A 26,888-nucleotide genomic window follows, 5' to 3' on the forward strand; every position below is an offset into this window, starting at 1 on the left:
TCTTTTTCTTTTTCTTTTTTTTTTTTTAACTCCATTGAGGACCTCTGGCTTTGGATAGGAAAACACGCAGGCTTTATTTAGGGGGCACAGAGATTTGTCATAAAGCTCTAATCCATGAGCAATCCCTTACTCTTAAGATTCTGTGTTATTGTGTTTCTTTTTTCTCTTGTAGATTTATTACATTAGCGCTTAATTACTCTTCATGACAGTATTAAATTTCATGAGTGATTTATAGTTTTAATAGAGACTTGTATGATTTATTGCAGTTGGCATTTGAGGTTTACCAACTTCTTAAAAGCCATGAGTACCAGAATTGCTTAATCTGACCCTGTCCAGCACAACCACAACATGGGCGAAACCCCAGATTCAAGTGTAATAAGATGATGCCTGCACCGTCCAGACCGTTTTCGTTTGATGTTACAGTTTCCTGTTATGATATGTGTATATGTGGGGGGCGGTCGTGGGGTGGGGCCGGGGGTATATGTGTGTTCTTGAAGAAGAAAGAGAGTGGAGTCCTTCTGTTTTTTTAATATGCGCCCCAAATGACTTCCTGTGCTCTTGCTCTGGGTGGGTGGGAGGGTGTGATGTGAGGCCCTGAGGTACACTGGCGTGGGGGAAGCTGGTGACAGGCGTGGGGCTCTGTCTCCATCTGCAAAGGGGTTCTGAGGCCAGGCTGAGGCATCTGGCTGGAGCAGTGGGGGCTTGCCTGCTGTCCCACAGGTGGCTTCAGGTTTCAAGGGCCACTGACCCTCTCCGCTGTGGGGTCCCTCACAGCTGCCAGAGAGGCACTGGCTCTAATCTGCTCATGATCCTTCCCGCAGGCCTTACCGTGTGCCCCAGGTGTGTGCTGGGAGGGCCCAGAGCTGGGATCTTCGAACACACTCCTGTCCTGGTCCCTGTCCCGAACTTTCTGTCTGTCGGTGCACCCACTTGTTGCCCGGGAACGCGTGTCTTTCCCAGGCACAGCACTGCAGCTGTTGGTAAAATGAATATTGTTTCAATGGGATGTTACTTCATTGTTTTAAACCAGGGGTAGCTGCTCACTTTGGTGTTTTCCCAGATGATTTTATTGACTTGAACTTCTAGAAAAAAGGTGTGCCCTCCCCGCTCTGCCTTCTCCCGAGCAGCCCTGTGGATAATCCTCTAGGGCCCTCAGCCTCGGGGCAGATAATCTCTTTGGGGTTATCTGTTAATTACCAGTGAATGTGTGAAGTATTTGTGAAAGGGCTTTTGAAGTGAGTTCCACGCGCTGCTGCCCGGGCTTGAGCGCCAGGCCCCCCGTTTCCTGGGCGGAGGGTTTCCCGGCCCAGCTCGGTCCCCCTCAAGTGCTGGTATTCTCTCGCTAAATTGTTTGCCTTTCTAATGAAGTGAACTGTTTGTTTGACTCTGCCGTGGAAGGTATTTAACCGGGACTAAAGTAAACGTTGGAGACATTCAAATAAGCCATGCATATCTGCTTTGTGAAGGGAAGGAAAACAGTCTGGCCTCGCTCCCCTCCGGGAAGAGTCGTTAAGGAACTGTTGAAATGATAAACGGAGCCCAGCGAGCGGATATTGCGGGGCCGGGCTGGGGCTTTGTGCTTGCCCTGGCGGGCCTGGGAATTCCTCTGCCGAGGCCACAGGGGAGGAGAAAGCCGTTCAAGTCTTGCAGTTAGTAATTGTGATTTATTTATGTGGAGAGGGACTTCTGCTTCATTCAGTCTTGATTAAAACCAGCCAATTAGCCCTCAGGATGGCTGGCGGATGGTGGGGTGACTCTGTTAGCAGTAGGGGAGGCTGGCTAGCCAGAGAGGGTCTCAGTGGGGACCGCCTGCATCCTCCAGGGCCAGACATGTTGTGGACCTGCAGCCTGCTGAGCTGGGTCCCTGAGGTCTGGGAGAAGTGTCTGAGGCGCTGGGGCCACTGGACCAGAGGTTGTGTGGCTGAAATAAGGGCCCCCCAGGAGGAAGGCCCGCGCCATTCCCGCCTCAGGCCGGGGTGGAAGTGGGCTCCTAGGGATAACTGCGTGGATGGATGAGGAGGCCTTTGAGCTGCTGAAGCGGCAGGATACCTGTGAGGGGAATTATTGCTGTACTCAAGGTGAGCTAGGTGATTTGTGGGGCCTACTGCCAAAAGAAAAATGGCGGGCCCCTGCTCAAAAATTGTTAAGAATTTCAAAATGGCAGTGGCGGAACATTAAAGCAAGCGTGGGCCCCCTGAGTGGGGGCCTGGCTCACGCTTGTAGCTCAAGGAAGGGCTCTCTGTACCTGAGGCCAAGCTTTTGCCAGTTCCTACCTGAATGCCCTTAACCTCCTGTCTTCTCCCACCCCTGTTCTCTCATTTGTGAAATTCACAGAGCAATCACCTACTTCACCGAGTAGTTGTGTAATACAATTTTGCAACTGTGTGAAAAGTGGGGCACGTGGGTGGCTCAGTGGGTTAGGCGTCTCACTCTTGTTTTCGGTGTAGGTCATGATCTCAGGGTTTGTGAGTTCAAGCCCTGCATCGGGCTCTGCGCCGACAGTGGGGAACCTGCTTGGGATTCTCTGTCTCTGTCTCTCTCTCTCTCTCTCTGTCTCTCTCTCTTTCTCTCTCTCTGCCCCCCTGCTCCTTCTCTTCCCCTTTCCCTCCCACCACCCCTCAAAATAAATAAACTTAAAAAAGACTTTAAAACTATGTGAAAAGTGTTTAGGGTAATCCTTAGCACACAGTAAGTCCTCAGTGAATGATAGCTATTTGAATGTTCTGTGGTTGTTTTTTTGTTTTTTTTTTTCTTTTCTTTTTTCTCCCCTAATGGTTGAGCTGACAACCTTGTGTGGCTAATCTGGAATTCAGGGGACAGAGTTGGGTCTTTGCTACAGAGCTCACTGAGAAAGGCATGGAGAACCCTTCATGTGGCTTGTGACCAGTGAAGGCTTGAGTGTAGGGGGAAACTTGGGCTGAACAATCAGATGAGGTCTGAAGTTGAAAGTATCTGTGTAAAGGTGTTGACTCTCCATGTTTATTTGGATGTTGGTATTGAAGAAGAAGCACTTAGGATCAACACTAATGCCTTAAATGTGAGTACTTTAGGAGTTATGAACCACCTTCCCCTGTGTCACTTGGCCCTTGGACAACATTGTGGAGTAAATAGGGCCGGGTCTTACTGGCTTTTTTATGTGGGTAAAAAAAAATACGATTATAGTCATTACTGTCATTTGTTTCTATGTAAATCTATAAAATATGGTTTAAAGTGGGAAGCATTTTTAGCTGTGTGGACAGAGGGAGAGCAGCCATTTATTGTGGGGATGGTGTACCTTGTAGGTACTGCCCTATAAAGGCCGCCACATGCATTCATTATTCAGTGTGCTAAATGTTTGGCCTTCTGATTTTGGACAAGGGGAAACTGAGTGGGAAGCATGGCTTTTCTAAAATCTCCTACGGGATGGGTGATAAATTTTGTGCAACTAGACATTAGCTCCAAGATGACCAGTAGGTTACCATCAACTTGGTCTATTTCGTGGAATCCGTTTTTAAACCCATGCTTTGGGGGCGCCTGGGTGGCTCAGTCAGTTAAGCATTTGACTTCAACCCGGGTCATGATCTCACGGTTCATGAAAAAAAAAAAAGATTTTTTTTTTTAAATAAACCCATGGTTTGTTTTAAATACATCGAGATTCTCAAATTATCGTTCTTGGGGTCTTTATTAATACTTACAAACAGCAAAGGGTGAGAAGCAGCCTTGCTGTCTGGAAATGTGTCTAGACTCCTCTCTGGCAAGTGGAAACTCACTGACAAAAGTGTAGGATACAGTCATCTTTGGAAGGGTGTGTCCACCATTACCAGGGGTGATGCATGTCTATGTATTGAGGCCATAGTCCCTGGGGTTTTGGGGTACGCAGGTATACCAGGTGTTGATATTGACTCCAGAAGTAGATCATGTTCTCTGCCCTCAGAGGGGAAGAAGAAATGGACATCATTGAATTTAGACACCTACTAAGTGTAGTTTGTAAAGGCTGGGTCCCATGCAATTGGTCTAGAAGCCAGGGTTACTTTGGAGAGAGGGAAGAGAGGACCCAGGAGGAGATCACATTGAGAGCCTGGGCCTTTTTAGACAAGGTGACAGCTGCCACGTCCTGATGGAGGGCCCAGGGAAGAACCGGCCAGTTAGATCACCTCCTGAGGAAGTGCATCTCTCCAGGATCAATGCAGAGGTTCGAGGTAGGATGCAGGCCGGTGGGCCATAGGCAGCCTTGGCAGCAGTTGGAGAAGTGACCAGGTGAGCTTGGGCCTCAGGGAGAGAGATGCAGGCAGCAATCTCAAAGGCCCTGCTCAGTGAAAGTAGTCTTAAGACCATTGGCCTCTCTGGAAAGAGGTGTCCCTGGGGTGCCTGAGTGGCTCCGTGGGTTAAGCATCCGACTCTTGGTTTCGGCCCAGATCATGATCTCACAGTTTCATGAGTTCGAGCCCTGTGTTGGGCTCTGTGCTGACAGTGCGGAGCCTGCTTGGGATTTTCTCTCTCTCCCTCCCTGTCTGCCCCTCCCTGTCTTGTGCCGTCTCTGTCTCTCTCAAAATAAACTTAAAAAAATTTTTAAATCAAGGGTCCCAGACAGTGCCCAGCTGAATAGACTTGAAGGTTTGTTGACACCCCCATTTATCTACCATTACCTCAGTCGTAAAGCAGAATGGTGGCAATTCGAATTCCTGGTGGACGTTTTTGGGCAGTTTCACTTGTCTGGACAGTAGGAAACATGGAGGAGATGAGGGAAGCGAGTGGCCTCTGTTCTCTATAGACATGATGAGGAGTTGTACCAGAAGTTTGGGGTGCGAGGTGCCTCTTGCCTGCAGTACAGTTTAGACATCCAAGGACATCACTGTGAGAGCAGGTACTTCTAGAGACAACAAATCGGAGATAATCTGAAATTTATTTAGCAGCCCCAAAGGAAGTAGGCTAATAATCAATAAATAGGAAGTCAGATGAGATGGTGGCCAAGGAAGGGCAGCCTACAAGAGAGGAAGTCCCACTGTGAATTTTGGTGAGTGGACCTCGGAGTTGTTCTGAATCCACATGCGGGCAGCTCTGGGGGTTTTTATCTGCACACCCAGAATGGACAGCAACGGTATACACGATGGACCTTTGAGGGCATTCCCTTCTGTTATGCCCTCAGCGTGGGGGCCGTGCACGGACAGTGGACGAGGCAGGTGAGAGGTAAGGTGAGTGACCCTGCTCGTCAGGGGCTGACAGGACACACTGCCAGATGGCCACTGTTCCAGGAGGGGTGGAGAGAGAGTTCAGGCATGAGGTTATGATGACCTTAAATAGATTTTGATTTTTTTTCCTTTGAATTTCATCCTTCCTGGGTCCCTACTATCTGTGTGATGAGTTGATAAGCTCAGCTTTATTCATGGACCAGGGAAAGTCTCAGGCATTGAGCGTTTCCACACTTTGGTCACCTCCATCATTAATGATGGGGATGCCATGGCGGTCAATGCCATGTTAATAGAGCACTGTTCTTAAGCAGAAAGATGTTTCCCTCAAGTGATGCCATTTGATATATGGTAACGTGGCCAATGTCTTTGTACGCATGTGCAAAATATGTGCCTAATAGCTCTTCTAGGATTGTGGAGGAAGTAGTAATATAAGAAAAATGAAGAACGTTTCAGTTCTTGCATTCCTAGGAGCCAAAAAATGTGAAGGAGATTTTTTTTTTTTTTTTACCCTATCGGCGGTAGATTCTCCCCCTTCTCTCTCATTTCCTTGCTCATCCCTGCAAGGGGATCACTTTGTGTGCTTTATTATTTTACAATCATGGCGAAAGAAGCACTTAAAATAAACTCTTTGCCTAAATGCTTTGTGTGCTCCTGCTTCACGAGGCTTCATAGACAGTGAGGATTCAGAGTTTCAGGAAAGTAGAGCCTTTCAGTGTTCCCAGTGTGCAATAAATGTGCTGGAATTTCAATGGATTCCAAAGGCGTAACAATAATAGCATTAAGAGCTGGCCAGCGCCTTTGATGTTATTGACAAAAAGAGGGAGAGTGTGGGCAAAGGGGCCCCTGTCATTTTCTGTCCTGAGCTTTTAAACTTTTGACCTCCAACCTTTTGTGTCAAAGAGCTTTTTCCATATGGGTGTTAGCCCTCTCAAGTATCCTGAATTCACTGAAGCATCAACATTTTCTTGGCGGGAAAAGGACATTCGGCATCTTGGAAAAGGCCCAACGTGGGGAGGGCATTGATTTCTGAGCATCCGCCATTGTCCGTGCAGCCTGCAGCGGGGTGGGTTTGGATGGGGGCTTTGAGTGCCCACATGAAGTGACTGGCTGTGCGGCAGGCAGCCCTGCAGGGCCAAGATGACGTTGCCCAGGGCATGCAGGCATCCCTCAGGAGGTGGCCCTGTGCATGTTCTGAACGTGGGCAGCACCTGGAATCCTGCACAGGGAGGATTGCAAAGAGATGGCAGGTGCGTCTCTGGGTTCCCCTGCTTTTGTGGGAAGGCCTGTGCGGTGATGGAGCAATCTGCAGCCCCCACGTGGGAGACTGGCCTGGTCCACCGCTGCCATTGCGTGGCCTCAGTTTCCTTCCTTGTCTTCCCTGCCTCCTTTACCTTTCTTATAATAAATATTTATGGGGTTCCGACACCCCACCTGGCCCCATGACCAGATAGCCTGGGGTGGAAAGCGGACAATCCTGATCTGACAGTGTGCCTGCCAGGACAGGGACTCATTTCCTTGTCTCCTGGCATGGTAGTGGGACAGAGTAAGCGCTTGTCTTTTTTGGGAGCGGTTATCTCCCACAGCCATGCCTACAGCTCAGTCTTGAGTGGTCCCGTACTTGTGCAAGGGAGACCGCTTGCGTAGGGGCACAAGGGCCGTCTGAGAGCTTAGAGTCTGGTGGGAGAGGCAATGACCGAGCACGAGCAGGTGCAGACAGAACTGCACAGGTGGTTCCACCCCACCTGCATGCCGGAGAAGGGAAGAAGGAGCAAATATTCCGTATGAGGGTCCCTAGGGAAGCTTCACTAAGCAGGTGGCATTTGCATGAGTCTTGAAGACAGAGTAGGAGTTGAGCAAGAGGGCGTTTGTTCTCGAGTGAGGGGACAGCGTCAGAAACAATGGATGGCTGCGCACGGGAGCACTAGCATGGGGGAGTCTCTGGATGCAGCCAGGTTACTGGGGGCCTTGACTGCCCCTGGGAGGTTGTATTGGATCAGGAAGGTTCTCCTGGGTCACTGCAGACTTTGGGGGGAGGGAGGGACATGGCCACTGTAGGTTTTAAGGATATAAGTCTGGAGACGTTAGTTTAGATAAGAAATGATAAAAAGCTTGAACTCTTGACAGTGTCAGTAGAGTCTCAGAGCTCTGGCTTTGGAGCGAAAAAGACACTGGCTATGTCATGCTCTCCTGCGTTTGCCTGGACAAGACCCGTAACCATCTCCCTTGTCTGGAAGAATGGGCATATTCTTCATACCTGCTCTCCAGGGTCTTAGGAAGGCAGAAACGAGGTCGTGAGTCCGACTTAGTACAGCACCTGACACGTATTCAGGTGTTCAGTGAATTGTACTTACACTTGCGATTGGTTTCATTATTAGTAATCACCGTTCATGGGGGAAAACTTTGGAAGACCTTTGGGGATTGGTTGATGGGAACTAGAAATGGGGTGGATAGTGGACTTTAAAGTCGGGGGGAGGGGAGAATCAATAATCTACTCTTCAACAGTTTCTTGTCTGATACTGAGCTGAATATGTGCTGCATTTATTTCTTATTGGCTACAAAGACGCCATCCAGCCCACCCTTGAGGTCACTCCTGGTTTTCCATTGCCATCAAAATATTTCTCAAGTGGACTCGGATGGGTGGCCCTCTTGGATTAGTGGCATCGTCCTGTGCTGTGGGACACGGAAGACACAGGTAAACTCCCTGATGCTCCGAACGTCGGCCCCCCTTCTCCTCCCAGGAGGGACTGGGTTTGTGTGCCAGAGAGCTCCTCGAGTTTCCTACTCTAGAAGCAGGATTGACACTCCAGTTGGGGCTTCATAGTGCCTGGAATTCTGCCACCTCCAGTGTGCTCTGCCAGGGAAATTGAAAGAGCACCAACAGGGTGCCTGGGTGGTTCAGTTGGTTAAGCATCTGACTCTTGATTTCAGCTCAGATCATGATAATCGCGGGTTCGTGAGTTCGAGCTCCGTACCGTCCTCTACACTGACAGTGTGGAGCCTGCTTGGGATTCTCTCTCTCCCTCTCTCTCTCTCTCTTTGTCTGACCCTCCCCCCTCCTGAGAATAAATAAATAAACCTAAAAAAAAAAAAAGAGCATGAACTTGGATCACAAGGCCTTAGTTTTATGCAGCGTTGGGTAGGTCTTCTAATTTTCTGGGCAGATAATGGAAGTTTTCCTTCTTAATTCTCGGGATTATCATGATAATAGGGAATAAAGCGAAACAAGACTGAGGGGAATAATAATAAAGCTTTGGAAATGATTCTTAGGGTTGCCAAGAGCATCCCATGAGGAAATGTGTATAAGTTTTATAAAATATAAAGCAATGTATTCCTTTGCTATCACATTTCACTACCTGCTTCTGCTAATTTTGCAACAGTCAAAAAGTGGAGTTTTTGAGTAGATTGATTTTGGATAGGATACAACTTCTAGACCTTACCTTTGTTGATTAATTGTTGGCTTGCTAACTAAACCAGGCAACTTTTTGAGTCCATTGTGTCTCCAAGGCCTCTGTAGTTAGATCTGAGATACCAAACATTTTTCCTGCAAACATTTCATCCTCTGCTTTCATTTTATTGGCATTAAATCCTACTGTACATTTTTGGAGCTATGAATTTGGCTTTTGAATTGTGCTGCACAAATAAATGGTCATTGATAGAAGACTTTGTTATTAGTAATCAATTACCACCTTTTAATTTCCAGGCTTACTGATCGTCACTGGAAATACACTGTTAGCGTATTTCAAAGTAAATGGATTTGTCACTTTTAATGTCACTTTTAATGATTCCTTGTATGTTGTCACATGATTTCCCTCAGAGAATTCCATTTAGGCATGATGGCTGTGAACCATCTCTCATTTCTCTGTGCTGCTTTTTCTTCTGTTTATTTTTTCTCTCCTATCCTGGCAGGAAAGCGAGAAACAACAATGTCATGGATGCACATATATGGGATCATAGATAGGCAAGACACATTCCAGAGGGTGGATGGAAGGATTCCATTGGTTGGCCAGTAGGTAGATGTGGTCTGTTTCCGCCATTGGGAATCTAGTGGATAAGATTTGTGGCTGAGAAATGTGCAAAGGCTTGCTGATGAAGGAAGTCAGAAGGAACTAAAAAGGAGAGAAATCAGCCATTTTATTTGTTCATTACCCAGGACACGTTTGAGGTGGTAAAGGCAGAGGGCTATTTGTCATTTTCTCGTGGAAATACATGATTACGTTTGTTTGGAAGCATGGTGTGGATGGATTATGGTATGACCGGAGTGTAGTGCTGGGTAGCATCGAGGTCTAAAATATTAAGTAATATGCCTATGTGCTTGCATGGAAGAAATGACAGAAAGATTGCTATTTGAGTAGTGGGGAATACCCATAGAAACTGATACAAGAGGGTTCAGGAATGTTGGATAGTTGCCAAAAATAAAATTGATTGGGTTTTAGAAATAGTCTAGTTTTTGTTGTTTATTAGCTTTCTATGAAATTTTGTGCATATGTTACTTAGTTTATAAGGAAACAAGTTTGCAAGTGTAAATGATTATTGCTGCTACTTGCTAGATTTATAGTCAATTTCATCCATCATCGTGCTTATCTTAGAATTTATTTAGCATAGGTTTTGCTAAAATCACTGGATAAGTATCCCTTTTCAAAATAATTATTAGCATGGAAACTCCTACTATAAAGATGTTTTTAAGTGACACAAAGTGACATATAAGTACTTCACATATATAGTGTTGTCACTCCAAAACTACATGGATAGGAGAGAAAAATTGGCGGGCGGTTTTTCCGAAAAGTAAGAATCTCAGAAAATTACTTTGTTGTGGTATTCTAGGACAGGGTCCGTCAAACAATTTTTTGTAAAAGGCCACATAGGTAACATGTGTTCTCTGTCATAACTAGTCAACTCTGCCATTGTAGTGTGAAAGCAGAAATAAGCAATTTGTAAGCAAAAGAGCATACGTGTATTCTAATAAAAACTTTATTTGCAAAAGCTGGCCCACACACAGTAGTTAGCAGATCCCTCCCATAGCATATTCTTTCCAAGTTAAGGCTCTTGCCATGGTATAAAGTGACAAAATAATCTTTTTAAAATTTTTTTAAGTGCAAGACATCTCTGTGGATTTCTAGATTGTATTAGAACCAACTTCTTAGAACTTGCACCACGCTCCGGAAGGCCTTATAAACAAGATGATACACACTAATGACACTGGAGATGTTTCTGGTTCCATTTCACATTCATGTAAGACCAGAAAGAAGATTCCTCTTGCTCCATGGGGTGAGTCCACTGGGCGAGTTTTCAGCAGGTTCACAGCTGATCCCTGTGGGATGCCACTCTTAAGATTCCACTCATTGCAGACTAGGAGAACCATAGACTGCCTTGTTGTTCTGCACATTCCTGGTCAGGTGTCCCTGGGGTGTCCCCAGGGGCTAGATCATCTCCTTTCTGGTGCCATGTTGTTCATAAGCATGTTCCTGCCCATGGGCGGGAATACAGGGATTTTTGTGTGAAGGAGCCTGGGTGTTAAAGTCCGTTCACTGGGTGATGCCTCCTTCAGGCCACTGAGCCCAGGCAAAGGTCTTGCAGGCGTCTATGTGATGGTTGGAGATGCCCAAAGCAGAAGAGGGGGAGACAAGGCCCTGGTAACTCTTCACCATCTCACTGGAGGAGGAAGGGTCTCTCTCTCTCTCTCTCTCTCTCTCTTTCTCTCTCTCTCTGTCCTCCTTGAGACCTCTCATTTGGTAGTCACTGGGTGATTATTTTGGTTCTGGTATAGTGGATGTTGGCCACGTGGGGTTTTAATGATATTTTTGCTGATGATAGGCAAATGAGTGAATCTGGGGGGACTGGACATTCCTACGGGCAGGGTTTACCCTAATGACAGGAAAAATAATCTCTAGTTCCGTTCTCGAATAACTTCCGAAGTCAATGTGCAAACGCTTTCAGTATTTAAATAAGCCAGGAGAACTTGGGCACTTTGCTCTTGTGGGCCCTGTGCTATTTCCTGGGTACTTTCGGCCACTCAAGTGCCATCTGGTGAATCATCTCCTTTAGGGCACGAAGTGAGCCTACTTTGATCTCTCTTTTTTAATCTACGATTTTTATATGGAAATTTCAAGCCTTAAAAGGCAGTTTTCCAGAATGGCATCTAAGAGATCTTCCAGCCTGAGGATACTAAAACTATTTTCTGGGGAGAAAGATGCAACTGAAGATAAATCTCCAAGTGTCTTTCTCTGGCTACAGGTTTTATGATCAACCCAGGCTGTTGTGCAGAGACCTAAAAATCAATGCCTCTCATTCCTAATGAGATCCTTAATGCGCAGTATGATGACAGGCAGCACGAAACCGAATACCGACGACGATACCCAGCACAAATATTTTTACTATGCATTTCCATTTAAACGCGTGTCAAGCCAATTACATATTTATGGGGTTTAAAGACTATTGCACTGGAGCCTCGGATAACACACACTCTTCAAGTCTCGGTTTAGTAGAAGAGGAATTTTAGTCTAATAGTCAAGCCTCTTGCAAGCATGCAATAAATCATCTTTGCAACCATAAGCATGTACAGTTGACTGCTTACCGCGGCTCCGCAGACTCACCCCCACCTGGTAGAATTTTAATTCCCTCAGTAAAATTGATTCCACCAGTTCTGCACATTACTCTCCCTGTCTTCCATTTAGCCCGTTAGTTTGCTGACAGTAGAGTACACAGCACTTAGCAGCGGGTTTGTGGAACCATCAGTCAGGAAATTGTATGATAAATAGGAGGCAGCCAGGTTTAGTGGCACTTCCTTCTGCTCCAGCAGTTTTCCCCTGACTTTGGAAAAGTCATCATGTGGTGTTTTGTCAAGGGCCAGAACAGGAGATGGCCGCGGTGCGGTGACTTATTGCACATACACTTGAGTTATGATGTGCACAGCTGCGCTGCTCATGTGTAAATAATAACCCGTGAGGGGGATAATTATGGTGGCTGCTGGCGACACGGGCCTGTGCTTGTCGCGTGGGTTTTCTTGGACAGCTTCTTGGGCCCGTGATGGAATACGCTGCCGATCGTCCGCGCAGAGGCGACGAGCCAAGAGGCAAGGAGAGCACCCAGCGTTGGAGGATTCGGGAACTTTTTTATTTTTGAGAAATGTGTTAGGGTCGATGTCACGTGATGCCACGGGTGTTACAGCACAGGATCGAACCCTTTTTTTCCTTCGTCAGTACCGTGCAGCTGTGCTCAAGCATGTGTCGAGCTGGAAGAGGGATGTTCCATTGCAGTTTCCCAGAAAGTAGCTTCCGAGGTGTGGTCTCCACAGATAAGCGACCCACAAAGTGTAATTGTTTGCACAGATGTTCGTTAGTCCAGGAGAAGTTATTTTAGACTAAATCAAAAGGGAAACAAATAGAAACTGTAAAATACTTAAACTGAGGCCAGATGTCTTTGCTCAAGTCCGATGAGATCCATTAATTTTTGTTCTTTATTTACCCTAATTCCAGAACGCACAGTTCGCAGATTTCCTTAGGACATAAACAATCACATACTTTCAGTCAGAATTAAATTTTTAAGCTCACCAAACACCAAACTCAACAGTGAGAAATGACTATAAAATGCCCCAATAATTGTGTCTTCTGTTTTCCTCTCAAAATAGTTTTGCGGCGCTGGGCCGTTTGCTCTTCGGTTCTGAAAGAAGGAGGGAGGGAGAGAATAAGAGTGAATTACAATCTTGTTAGACACACTAACTTCTTGAAAGTGAAAAAGTGGCAGTGCCTTTCAGATGTCCACAATAGCCCTTCCAGGTTTTCTTGGGGAGGAGATTTTTATGCTGCTTGGGTACACCCTTGATTTTATAGGATTAACAGGTTGGTCTTCGCCTGTGTGCACATAATCACTGCACTTCATTATCAATACTCAAACGATAAGGAGTGTTACACTTCCTGGATGTCTGAGGCAGATACCGAATGTGGAATAAATCCACACGTTTCGAGCCCCGCGTATATGAAAAATGTGGATTTGCGCCCTGTCGTAATTCATCGCTGAACCCACATAGAGAAAATCAGATACGGTCGACACCCACTTATCTGGTGGAGAGAATTTAATCACGCAGTCCACGGCCAAGAGCCAACAAGGAGAGAAGTGAAAAGATCCTCCAGCTCTGATGTGTTTGTCACAACGTCCCTCACCACGGCCATGGAAAATGTGTAGGAGAAAGTCTTAGGAGGAGGGTCAGACTCTGTGAATGCTTGACTTAAACACAGTGCTAGGGGGTTTGTTTCTCTGATTGCTAAGAGCTGATGACGGTGTGCCGAGTTTGAAGTCTGCTGGAGGCCAGCACGTTTGCAGGAGCAGCGACCCCTAAGAGGAGAAGAGAAAGAAGAGCCGCCCCCATGTCTGGTGGCCAACTGCTTTATCTGACTGGAATCTGACTCATTTAGGCCTGTTTCAGAATTTAAAACCAGGAAATATTTTACTGAATGTGCGTCAGACCTTCAAGCTAGTGAGAAAGATTGCTGCAGTCGATTGTATGTTGTTTGCAGAAGGATGGATTAATTTTCATGGAAAATGGTTATGTGAGGTCGGACATTTTGGCTCTGCAGGATGACTGACTTACGTGGCACACTGAATGTGACAACAGTGTGGGGTAAACTTTCCCACTTAGCATTCCAGCTACCAAGATTTGCATTACAAAAGAGCAACTCCCACATCCTTTAGATTTAAGTCCTAAGTGGTGCACTTAAAATATAATTGATTTTTCAGGGTGCCTGGGTGGCTCAGTGGATTGAGTGTCCGACTCTTAATTTCGGCTCAGGTCATGAGGTGGTGGGTTCAAGTCCTGAGTTGGGCTCCATGCCAAGCATGGAGCCTGCTTATCATTTTCTTTCTCTCCCTCTGCCCCTCCCCCCCACCCCCAGCTTGCTCGTGCTCTCTTTCTCAATTTAAAAATTGTATATATTATTGATTTTTCATGTGGAATTTATACAGTGTCTTACACTTTGTGGTATCACAGTGGCAGTGCCCTGACCATACCAGGATGATGCCTCCTCTCCCTATTTGCCACTCCTCCCACCTTCATCTTACAAGGAGCACAGGATGCAGTCAGTAATTGACCTTTCTGTTACAATATTCCTCTTCCAATCCCACAAGTTTTCTAAGAAATGTTCCAAATCTGGTGGAGCCATAGCTTTGGGCACCTCCTTGGTTCGGTCAACACTGCGTCAATGGTTTTTCACTCTTACTATATTTTTTCCTCATAACCATACTTGTAGATTCTCAAAGGAAGGCAGCCAGGGCAAAGTTCAACACAAGGGAAGTAAGATTTCATAATTTTTTTTGTTTTAATTTTTTTTAACGTTTATTTATTTTTGAGACAGAGAGAGACAGAGCATGAACAGGGGAGGAGCAGAGAGAGAGGGAGACACAGAATCTGAAACAGGCTCCAGGCTCTGAGCTGTCAGCACAGAGCCCGACGCGGGGCTCGAACTCACGGACCATGAGATCATGACCTGAGCCGAAGTCGGACGCTTAACCGACCAAGCCACCCAGGCGCCCCTTCATAATTTTTTTTTAAACCTCATTATAGGGCTCCTGGGTGGCTCAGTCCGTTAAGCATCTTGGCTCAGTTCATGATCTCACGGGTTTGTAGGTTCGGGCTCTGTGCTAACACCTCAGAGCCTGGAACCTGCTTTGGATTTTGTGTCTCCCTTTCTCTCCACCCTTCCCCTGCTCACTCTCTGTCTCTCTCAAAAATAAATAAACATAAAAATTAAAAGAGTTTATTATGTTTACATTCTAAGAGATGCTTGTTGAAGAAAATCTAGAAAAAAGAGAAATGCATAGGGAGGAAAATGAAAAAACACCTAAAGTCACCCCATGCGCACCTAATACTCGGATATGGGGACTTAATGCAAATCCACAGTGTGGGTGCCGGTCTGTGTTTGGCACAGCCCCCCATTCCCCACTTAGAGGTTCTGTGTCACTTCTTCCAGCCACCACTCAGAACCTGTTCACAGCGCCTCCCTTGGGATCCTCTGGCCACCTGCTACCTCAGGTTTAGGCAAAACCTTCAGATGTTTAGAAAATGCTTGAAGCCCTCCCGGGGCACCTCTGGTGTGCACATCAATTCCCAGGGAAGATTTGGGGCAGTAGCAGCAGGATGGCTCTGTGCAGGCTGCCAGGACAGACACGTGTGGGAGATAATATTTGAAGAGAGGCTTTGGCGTATTTGCCGTAACGCAAGGCTCATCACCGTGGAGACGCATCTTCGCTCCGTCACTTTGTTTCTTGAAACTCAGGGAAAACTCGAGTATCAGCCGTGCTTCTAAGAATAAAATGTGGCAAAATTCTCTTCAGCTTTTGCAGTGAATCACTATTTAGGAAAAAAAAAAAAAAAAAAAAAAAAGCCCTTGATGAGATTTGTAGGAGACCGTGTGCTTACGTTACTATAGTGAAGTAGAGGAGCGGCTGGAAGTAAGTGCACACACAGGAACCCAGGAAACTCTAAACACCAGCCTAAGCAGGAGGGAGGCTGGTCGGGGTCCAAGGTGAATGTCAGAGCTGTGGGGGAAGCATTCCTCTGTTTGCTCCCAGCCTCTCTTTGTCAGTCTGAGAGGGGTCAGCTCACCTCTTCCGGCCAGGCCCTGTAGCATTTCTCTGGCTAGCCTATAGATTGGCTGCCCTTGCCCTTGTGTGGGACTGTGGAGGTCTGGCCCAGGACGGGAAGGAGGAGAGCATGCATTTAAACTTTAAAATAGTGTGTGTATCATACACTTATATGTAAGTGTAGACATAGCGTGTATGTAGACCCATGCATTCAAGCAGGGACTTTAGAAAATACTGCTTCCTTTAAAAAGCATCAGGGATATGGGAGAAGTGAAGCTAGTATGTGTATTACATCGTTGTCCAAATTTCACTTGACGGTACAATTTAAAAGAAAGTAAGAGTCTTGTCGACCGTTCCTTTTGGTTTTGTGGCTCCCTCCAGCCCTTGTGCTTCTCTGGGCTTTCTCCCAGGGTGGAACACACATTACTCCCTGTTCTTACTTTCCTGTCTGGGTTTACTGCATTCCTAGCCTCCACCTTCTCAGGTGCCGTGCGCTCGGTCATACTTCCGTAGTACCCGTAGCCTCATAATGCACTTTAAAGAGTTCTTCCACAAATTCTTAAAGTGGACTCCACCCAAGTTGTCAAGACAGTATAACGGTGTTGTGTCGTGGGCTGGGATTCTGTTTCAGGGTGTTCCTCTTACCCATGTTGGATTTTCGTTCTTTTTCAGACCCTTCTCATCTCTTTCCTGCATTCCACCCTCCTGTGCCGATTGATGCGAGACATCATGAGGGGCGTTACCATTATGACCCGTCTCCGATTCCTCCATTGCATGTGTAAGTAATAAAACTTTACCCTTTAATGAAGCAGCACGGGATACTAGCTTTTTCTGTCTCACGACTTTTTGTCAACAGCGCAGCTGCTGGGCTTTGAAGGTGTAATAGAAGTGTAAGATTTACTTTTGAAATACGGCAAGCCTATCTGTTCCTGGATGCACTGAAGCAAATCCCCGTTGCTTCCTGAAGAATGCCTATCACACTAGGTGGCTGGCAAGTATTCACTATATATTTTGCTGACGTGTGTTCTGTGGGCTGTAAATACTAAATTAAAAAAGTAGGGCCCTAATGGGAAGTTACTACTCAGAATATGGATCTAGGAGAGATTGGGTTTGAAGTTTTTCCCGCTAAAACCTGGAAGTCCTGTCCCAGGGCTCGCCAATGAATTGTAATGAAAATGCTGTGGTAAATTTTCATAGCGCCCCATGGTGCGTCCACCAACAGTGACTTGACGGATGGGAATGTCTCTCAAACAAAATGGCACGTGCGATCGCTCACACCATTTACACAAAGATAAGAGGAAAGCATGACTTTGATAACATACATTAGAGAAGAAAGCAGAACATTTTGTGGAAATAAATATTACCTTACTCAGGTTAGGGGTAAAAAGAGTATTCGGCTTGCAAACTGCAATGCTATTTTTTTGGTAGTCATGTCCAGAAACATTGTCAGATACCGTAATTACTGGAGCTGCGGTCTGGGAGGGGCTCTCCCTTACTAATGGCCTTGATATATACATCTAGTTAGATCTGGTAATCACCCTTCATTCTGAGACAGTAAAGTTAGAAAAGCACAAATAATACTTTGAAGAATAATGCTGGTTATTTAGATGGTAGATTGCATCTCCGTGGCTATTAGTTAAACTGTGTAATTACGTATATGCCAAAGAAAAATGAAGTTGTTTTAAAACAAGTCCTCCTCTGTGAACAGAATTAATTGATATTAACAGCCGTAACTACATGCCCAAGTACACATATAATATTTTACCAACAGTTTTTTGGATCCATCCCCCATTATTGAATTGTAATTTCAGAGCAGATTTGCCTGGAGGTAAGTAATAAATCTGTGGTGCAGACTTCCATAAGCATTAACGGAGAAGTGGGTATTTATAGAGAGAGAATACGGAGACTCGTGACTTACTCTTTGACTTTTCACTGGAACACGAGTGAGTATTTACAGGGTTCTGAAGCCTGCTAAAAATATACTGAAATAAAACCATGAGGCCAATTAAAAGCTCCTATAGAAAGGGAAGGAAATTCCAAATTCAGGCTGAAACCCGCCATGTAACTCACCCCGTTGTAGGGAGGTTTTGTGGGGCAGATGGGACCACAAAGGTCTCCGACGAGGCCCTGCCCCGTGGTGCGGAGCCAGCGAGGGCCAGATCAGCCTTGGTGATGCAGATGTCAGATTCCTCCCAGACTCCAGTCTCTGTGATGTGGTGACTTAAATCAGATTTTTGTGGGATTTCAGAATTGTTCACTCTTTCAAAAACCCTGTTATGGAGCAATCCCCCCCCCCCCCCCAACCCCCACCAGAATGAGTTTATATGACTGAATGAACTAATTCCTATGGGTTCATTATAGTTCGCCTTGTTATTAAATTCAAATATGAGTTTACCGATAAAAATCCCAAGCCTTGGTTCTTTGGCAGAATGCAATAGCAAGCCCTCATGTTGCCCACACCTTGTGTTCTAGACCCTGATTGCTGTACCTTCAGTTTTAGCTCACCTGTGATTAAAAACACCACAAGATGAGGCAGGTCAAGTTTGGAAAGTCCTGGGGTTGGGGGTTGCATCTCAGGTATGACTGCTGAGCTGGGATTTTTATAGATTTCAGGACTTCCTGGTGTTCCAGCCAAGCCTTAGGATGCTTTCACAGCAATGGACTAAATTGTTTGCTAGCTGCCTAAACAGATAGTTATCAAAATTCATAATATAGGGCCAGTAGATAATCCTGAGGCCCACAGAGGAGCCCCAGAGAGCTCTGAGAGGAGTGCCATTGCTGTGTGCAGAGCATAGTGAGAAGGTGGGTCTGTGCCCTCCTGGGACTGCTAGTCCTTAGCAGGGATCTGGGTGGGGACAATGAGCTTATGCAGTTGGCTCCAGAAGGCTAGGGGACATCTCAGATCCCATGTGCCTTTGTAACAGAATCTTCCTTATGCATTATGCATTGCCCTCAGTGGCCTTCCCTCGCCGGGTGGCAGACTCCTGCTTAAAACTCCTCATCCTCAAGTTCTAATTCAGGTATCACCCCTACTGGCTATCCCCCGAGGCTGTTCCTCATTTTGCCCGGTACCTTGCGAAAAAGGTACTCAGTAACACTCAGGTGGCCCATCCGGGAGTCGTGATGAGCTCTAATCCCCCACTCTTTCTTTAGTCACACTCACCTGTGCTGGGAACTCTGGTAACCTACCCTCGAGTGGATTGGTTTCATCCCCTGGAAATGAGGTTTTCTGCCTTACCCGACTCTCCTAGATTGCAGGAAGAGTTCAATGAAGTCATGTTCATGTGAACGCTTTTAAGAGCATAGAGCTCTAAACAAATGTTGGGGGTTAGCATTCCAGGAAGTGGGGGCCTCAGAAACACTCGCTTCGCTCAGTCATGAACCCCTTCTTGCCTTTGCACCTTCTGAGGTGCTATAATTATAGTAGACGCCTGTGATCATTTTAAGAGCGGAGAGTAATCTAGGCAAGTATGGCTTGGTTGCTAGAATCTTAAAACACCTCTGGGGGTGCCTGGGTGGCTCAGTCAGTTGGGGATCCAACTTCAGCTCGGGTCACGATCTCATGGTTCGTGAGTTTGAGCCCCACATCAGGCTCTCTGCTGCCAGCATGGAGCTGCTTCGGTCCTCTGTCTCCCTCTCTCTGCCCCTCTCCCACTTGTGCACGTGCTCTCTCTGTCTCAAAAAGAAATAAACATTAAAAAAATTTAAAAAGAAAAAAAAAAAAGCACATCTATGCTTAGGGGTAAAGCAGTATCCTGGAAAAGTAAAATGCTTTCATCTAGAAAGTGAGTTCCAACATGCTTGCTATATAATTTTCTCATAGAAAATGAGGCCAAGTGAGCTTACAAAGTTTTTAGAATAAACGTGTTTAATTATAAGAAGACAGAATTTGAGGATATTCTCATTATTTTGTACACATAATTGTCCTTCTGGTGCCAGCTTTAAAAATTAAATTATAAGTCTCTCGAAAACAGGATTTGTGTTGATGATGGAAATACTGACAGATCTCTGTTTAGAAGGATGGCAGGCACTGTGATAATTATGCTATCATATCCTATCATTAAAGATTCTATTGAAAGAGGTTTATAAATTGCTTCTCTTTTTAGATAAACCACCCTATATTAAGGCATCAACGATATGGTGCAGAATTAAATTAAAATCTCATAAAATGAAATATGTTCTGTATTAGCTGTTTGACACTTAATTTGCCTCTGAATGAGTAGAGGAAATCACAAATTAACCTGCCTTTGTTTTTCCAACCATGGCTTATTAGGTGTTAGAACAACTACAATTACAGCCTAATAATAACCACCAAGCCTTATAAATATGTACTGAAATGCGTCCCTTAGAACCCAGCTTGTTAAATGCTATGCCTTTAGCTTACCCTACTTAACTCTCAGGGCATTGTCCACAGTGTACTGTTAGGCAGTGTAGACCAGAGTCTAGAAACTCACATTGTTTCGAGTGTCCTGGAAATAATCGTAGAATTTTCTAGTATTTCCTTTCTTAACTCAGAATCATGATTTTAAATTCATGGACTTACAAGTGGGACATGGAATGTAGACATCATCTTTCTTTGAGTTGTCGCAGAAAGGTTGTCATATAAAATATATGATTCCTGCTTTGTGTTTACTTAATTGAAGTAGTTTGGAAATTAAGAAACATTGGAGGTGGGGGATTTCCCCTTTTCTTCTGAAAGTTATTCTCCACTGACTTTACCAGGACTTGTGCCCAGTAGATAAATCGAGAAAAGTGTAATGTTCTGGAAAAATACCAGTGAATGCATCTTATTATATTACTGAGATTTTTTGGAGCATTAATGACAGAACCTGAATGTATATCCAGAATCAAGCAGATTTTTCCTTCCTGGTCTTCTGTGTATTCCATGCCTTGCGTGGTTATCAGGGCTGCAGCCTTGCATAACTCCAGGAGGCCTATTGTAATCTGTGGGGGTGGGTGATGCTCTCTTGGCCAAACATTATTGTATTTTCAGATTTCACTTGGAAATTTAGACAATCGCAATATTAACGCTCCTCTCCCCCAGAATACAGTGGTATGTTTAAGTGACTTACCTTGCTTCAATGAAGAAAGTACTCTTTCTCTTGCATTTTGAGTGCATGTTTTTTGTTTTTGTTTTTTTTTTTAATTAGAGTTAGAATTCATTTAAGCACGCTCCCTTTTAAAAACTAGAGGCGCCTGAATGGTTCAGTAGGTTGAGCATCCGAGTCTTGATTTTGGTTCAGGTCATGATCCCAGGGTCGGGCTCCAGGCTGAGCATGGAGCCTACTTAAGATTTTCTCTCTCTCTCCCTCTGCCTCTCCCTCCCTTCATCCGCCCCTCCCCCCTACTTGCAGGTGCAGGTGCTCTCTCTCTTTCTCTAAAAAAATAAAGATAAAAATAAACTAGACATAGTGTATTAATAGAAACCCAAATTATAAAGTTTTAAATTCCACGTTTATTCTGGATTTTTACTTGGGAGAAATGTCTGTCTTTTACATAAATTTTTTTTTTGACCCAGAGTTGTCTCATTTATGGACCAATATGAATTGAATTTCAGACAGTCCATTTGCTTCATACTGAACTCTGCAATTCATTTTCCTAAGCGGGGTCCTTAGTGACTAACCCATTACAATAATCGAAGCCCCACAGAGCTTGCCAGTTGAGCCTAGAGCTGCCCTTGTCTGGAGCTGTGGGTGTGTGCCACACTGTGCCCAAGCCTGCAGCCACATAGGCTACCCCATATCACCATCCACGTCACTCATTCATTTCAGCAAGCCAGTTTCATCTTCCCTCTTCTTTGGAGAAATGAGCGCTCATGTTCCGTTTTATTCGGCGGCTCTTTATTCTCTCGCTTGAGTCAATGTGGCTCTTCCCGGGGCTGCCCGACTCACTGGAATTATTCCACCTAAGCAAGAAGAGGTGTCCCTCCTACTGAAAGTGGTCCGCAGCCTGGCGCCTGGGGAGAGGACTCCGTGCACAGCCGATCATTAATATTAGCTGTGACATCGAGTGCCCTGGAAATAAGTAAGGCTTTGCCCCATGATTGTGACTGCCTTTTAGGGAGGAGAGCAGGAAGATGAGTAGCAAGGTTGGAGCATGAATAAATACATTTCTTTCCAGGGAGAGAAAGGTCAAAGAAAAGATGCATCATTATGGTAAAAGCTTAGACAAAGGAGGAGTAAGGAGGTGGCTGGTGCTGCTACTCAGTTCCCGTCCCTCTTTTCTTCCCGCCCTCCCTGAAATCAGCACCTGGCTTGTCTTCCTAGGTCCTGTCCCTATCACGAGCGCATGTAAGTTGTTCAAAGCAGCCTTCAGTCTGGCCACTTACTTAAAATTTTGTGATGGGCCCATACACATGATAGTGGTTTTTTTCTTTCTGTTCCCTCCAGTAAAGTACAGAGATTGAGCAGAACCTTGTATTTGTATTTGGGGGCATAACCAGTTTGGACTGTTTGAATAGTACAATTTAAAATTAACAAAGTAGGGGTGCCTGGGTGGCCCAGTCAGTTGAGTGTCTGAATCTTGGTTTCGGCTCAGGTCATGATCTCACAGTTCATGGGATGGAGCCTTGTGTTGGGCTTCAGCTGACAGCCTTGGAGCCTGCTTGGGATTTTTTCCTCTTGCTCTCTCTCTGCCCTTCCCCCACTCAAGTACACTCTCTCTCAAAATAAATAAACTTAAAAAAAAAAGAATTAAAATGAACAAAGTAGGGGTGCTTGGGTGGCTCAGTGAGTTAAGCGTCCGACTCTTGATTTGGCTCAGGTCATGATCTCATGGTCAGTCATGAGATTGAGCCCCCTGTCAGGCTCTGCACTGAGCACAGACCTGCTTGAGATTCCCTCCCCCACCTCTCCCTCTTTCCCCCTCTGACCCTCCCCTGCTTGTGGACACTCTCTCTCTCTAAAAAAATAATAAGTAAGATAAACAAAGGAAAGTCCTTTTTTTCCATTCAGTGCTCTACCGTAAACATTATTAGGACTGGTAAAGTACAATGACAGATTCCATCAAATAGCTATAGCAAATATTGTGTAACACCCACTCGCTCTGCCAAAAAAAAAAAAAAAAAAAAAAGAAGAAGAAGAAATGAACTTGATTATAATTACATCTCTGGAGTACAAAGACTATCTGTGTGTTTCTTTGCATTTGCTGGGCCAGATCCACACCTTATGCATAAATATTCTTTTCAGGAATGATGATGGGCTATTTGTCTTAGGCCACTGGAGGATCACTGCCAACGTCTTTCTCCTGTTTTTGTTTGTTTACTATTGTTAGAGTGTATCACCTTTATGCCAACAAGGCTAGCACACTTAGAACTCAAAATCAAAAGCTTAATTAATATTAAGATTATATTAGGAGCACCTATAATGATGTGATGCTCCTTAGTGCAATGCATTCCCTGGTACTAAATCATTTACTGGTGGTAAAAGTCCATAGTCACCTAATGTGACTGGGTACTATTTAATATACATTTATTGCTGCTTCCCCGGCCCTTCATATGGAAATAAAGTTAATGAAATTAACAATCTTAAATGGAAAACCTATAAAGGATAGCACACTTCCAAAAAGAAGGGGGGGGGGGAAGAAATGAATAGATAATACAACGTGAGAAAATATATAATGGCCATAGCTGTTATATGACATTTTTGCCTAATTAACTATGGGCGAGGTGCAATTTTATAGACACTTGACATAATTATCTCCTATAATTCTTAGAGCAATGCTATGTTGGGGTGGATACTACCAACCTTATTGTAAAGATACAGAGGCCTTGACCCAGAGAGATTACAAGGCTTGGGAGTAAGTAGTGCATCAGATGTTATGACCCCCTTTATACTTGACTATTTTCCTCTGCTTGTGAAAATCAACACTGCAGATTTTGCTGGTCTAGTCTATGCTTCCTCGATGAGCACAAAATAGTTGTAACAGTACCCGATAGGAAGTTTTCAGTGTCACTGGCTGTCAGTGTCTTATGCAGATTTCTAAGGTAGGAAATACGGCAGCGTGAAGAGCCTTAAAAAGCCTTTTGACCCAATAAGCCTATCAATGGCTGGAAAAATCAGATACACATCAATGTTTGCGGCTGTAGAATTTGGGACACCAAACAACTGGCAAGTTTACATATCCAGCCATAGGGGGTGGGCTGGTAAATTGTGATTCGTCAATTGGTAGCCTATTGGGCAAAGCCTAACAATTTTACACTTGAGAAGACCGTATTAAAACATGGGTAAATAATGGTCAGCGATTATAACGGTGTGCTGTATAGAACGTAAGCCATGTTGGACTAGGTCACCACATGTGTCTTCCTGGGACCGTCTTCCCTCAGATACCCATGGCTTGCTCCCTCATGTCGTACATTTGTCTGCAGTGATGTCTCCTTATCTGAGAGGTCGTCTTTGAAGACCATCAACTGAGCAGTTTGTCAAACTGCCCTGTAAGCCCAGTACAGGCCCATGGCCTGGTTTTGTGAATAAAGTTTTTTGGGAACACAGCGACTGCCACTTGTTTACTGTTGTCTGTGGTGGCTTTAGCAATCAAGGGCCTAGTTGAGTACCTGAGACAGAGAGAATATGGCCTGCAAAGCCTAAAAGATACTTTGCCAACCCCAATCAAAAATAACACCCCCTTTTCAGCCCTACCCTTTGTCCCCTTTTTCTGCTTTATCTTTCTTTTTTTAAAGTTTCTTTATTTTGAGAGAGGGAGGGAGAGAGAGAGAGAGAGAGAGAGAGACAGAGGGAAAATGAACAAGTGAGGGAGGGATGGGGTGGTGGTGGTGGGGGAGAGAGAATCCCAAGCAGACTCTAGCAGAGCCTCGATGCTGGGCTCGATCCCATGAACTGTAAGATCATGACCTGAGCTGAAATCAGGAGTCGGATGCTCAAGTAACTGAGCCACCCAGGTGCCCTATATTTTTCTTTCTTTTTAATCAGTGAACACGTGCACAGTATTTTCTTCTTTTAGACTTTCATACTGCTAATCCCAACCCTTTTTCATTGCCTGTCATGTCACTTTAAAAAAGCAAATAGCTCTTATTGTTTGGTTATCATTTCTCATGATTAACGGAAAAAATGGAAAGCCTGCCTAACTTTTAAGAACGACTTTAGACCACCTTCATGCAAAGTTCCTTGTGTAAGTATGAGAAGGTGGGCGAGTTTCAATCCTGAAACTTTAGACATTTGAGTGAGCCCGGTGGCCTAAGTTTAGACCAACCAGTACACGTTTCTTATTCTGCATCAAGAAATGAACACGAAACAAATAAACGTATACTCCAAGGGCATAGCACTTCTTTCTGTTTTGCAGTATTTCTAATGACTGAAATATTGAATTCGGTCATCGGTTGCAGAGAAAGCAGGCCCTAATTATAGCGCACATTCACAGAGTCTGAGCGGCAGCTTCTTGGATAAAATTCCTGTGTTCTTTGTGCTGCGCTCAGCGGTCAGGTCTGGGAGCAGATATTGACTGGAGGTATTCACGGTCACTGAACCGGAAGCCGCCGGCTCTATAGAGCCTGCTGTCAAACCTGTTGCAGGGGGCCTGGGGGCTACTGGACTGTAACAGACTTTTTTCTTTGAGTACAATGCTTCCACTCATGTTAAGCCTGGCTTCAAAGAAAACAGAAATTTACTGCCATGGTTGTATTTATTTTTCAAAATATGCGTTTGAGAAAATGGAACTTGAACGGGGTTTGTCCCAAAGGGAAGAAAGACACTTTCAGGTGAGTTCCCTGTGATGAATACCACCCGGACCAAAGCTGCCCTGCCCGCTGTGGCCCTCTCTCCTTCTCTTAGGTAACAGAACCCGATTTTTCCACCTAAACAAAGACATGCCATTTCCTATAGCGGCACAGCAGGCTGAGTTCATTTCAGACCTTTCCCCAGGAGAACAAAGGCCTATGACACAGGACTGCCTGTCACTCATTTCTTTTTTGTTACTCTCGCATCCCTATCCCTGCCCCCAACCATATTCATATGTCAGAAAATAAAATGGTCGCAGATTTGTTTCCAGAAACCTGCCCTTGCTAACTTTCTGAATCTCAAGTAACACATGAGCAAGATCTTTGCATCTTTGGTGATACCACGGACCTGGGCATACGGAAAGGAAGCATCGGGGAAAAGGTCAGTTTTGAAACACATTCTCTGAGTCCTAAAGTTAGGGGGGTGTTTTGGCAGAACATTCATTAGATAACTGTATTGAAAAGAACATTGAAAAAAAAAATCTTGACCATTTGTAGTTTTGGTGTAATCTTTGTTAAAGACATATCAGAATAGTAATGGGTATCATTACATTGCAGTTGGGTAAAAATCCACACCTTGGTCCCATGGTTTATTGGTCCCATGTTTGCTTCCTGAGCTAACCCAGCTCACATGGTTTTCGAAATTCTGGTATGGAAATACATCAAGTGCAATGCTAGATCTCTACCCTTTGCTGCTGCCTCTCCCCTCCTTTCTGTCTCTGTCTCCCTCCACGCACACACACACACACACACACACACACACACAGGAAGAAAAGAATGTACAGGAATAGCTAAGAAGTGGCAGAAACTGCCTTTAGGGCATGAGAGTGCATTCCCAGTAAAGAAAAAAAAAAAATAAAGGCCTGTAATCTAACACCACAGATATTCTAAAATCCAGTCACTTAATATTCTGGTTTATGCAGCATTTCACATGTTTATAAGTTATAGATATTTAAAACTTAATTATACAGCCTCAGAGAGATTACAGATTCATTAAAAAGTTCTCCATTGGGACTGCTCTAAGGGAATTGGAAGTTTAGCCTCAATCTGAAAATCTAAACTAATACCAAAATGCATTATTGTATAGAATCACAGTTAAAGGGGGTTTTATAGATTCACCTCTGAGAGCCCTGTGGCACTGGGCAGTAGTTATACCTGTGAATAGTTCCTAAGGAGCCCCATCCTCCCCAGGCCCCGTCACCCCCTGGTAGTCAGAGCTCTGCCTGAAGGAGTTACCTTAAGTCCTTGCAGGTTAAGTGATCCCCAGGGCCTTGCACGGCTAATGTGCGTCTCCCGCTGCCTGGGAATGAGTTAGGGTCTAGCCAGGGAACCACCAATACTCTTCTTCTCGGGACATTCAAATAGTACCCAAATATCGCCAAGTTCATCAGAAATGAACAGCATCTCTATTACATGGG

The 26,888-nt window shown here is 44.9% G+C and overlaps 1 protein-coding gene across 14 annotated transcripts in view; it reads left to right on the top strand.

The window, feature by feature from the left end:
* Window positions 1-26,888, top strand: part of GLI3 (GLI family zinc finger 3) — a 279,195-nt gene that overhangs the window by 140,983 nt on the left and 111,324 nt on the right. For all 14 annotated transcript variants that reach the window (XM_042914368.1, XM_042914464.1, XM_042914455.1 and 11 more), the window contains one exon: window positions 16,413-16,518. In XM_042914368.1, coding sequence (XP_042770302.1) covers window positions 16,413-16,518 — 106 coding nt within the window. The remainder of the gene's footprint in view (window positions 1-16,412; window positions 16,519-26,888) is intronic.

Source organism: Panthera leo, chromosome A2, assembly GCF_018350215.1.
Source record: "Panthera leo isolate Ple1 chromosome A2, P.leo_Ple1_pat1.1, whole genome shotgun sequence".
Taxonomy (NCBI): Eukaryota; Metazoa; Chordata; class Mammalia; order Carnivora; family Felidae; genus Panthera; species Panthera leo.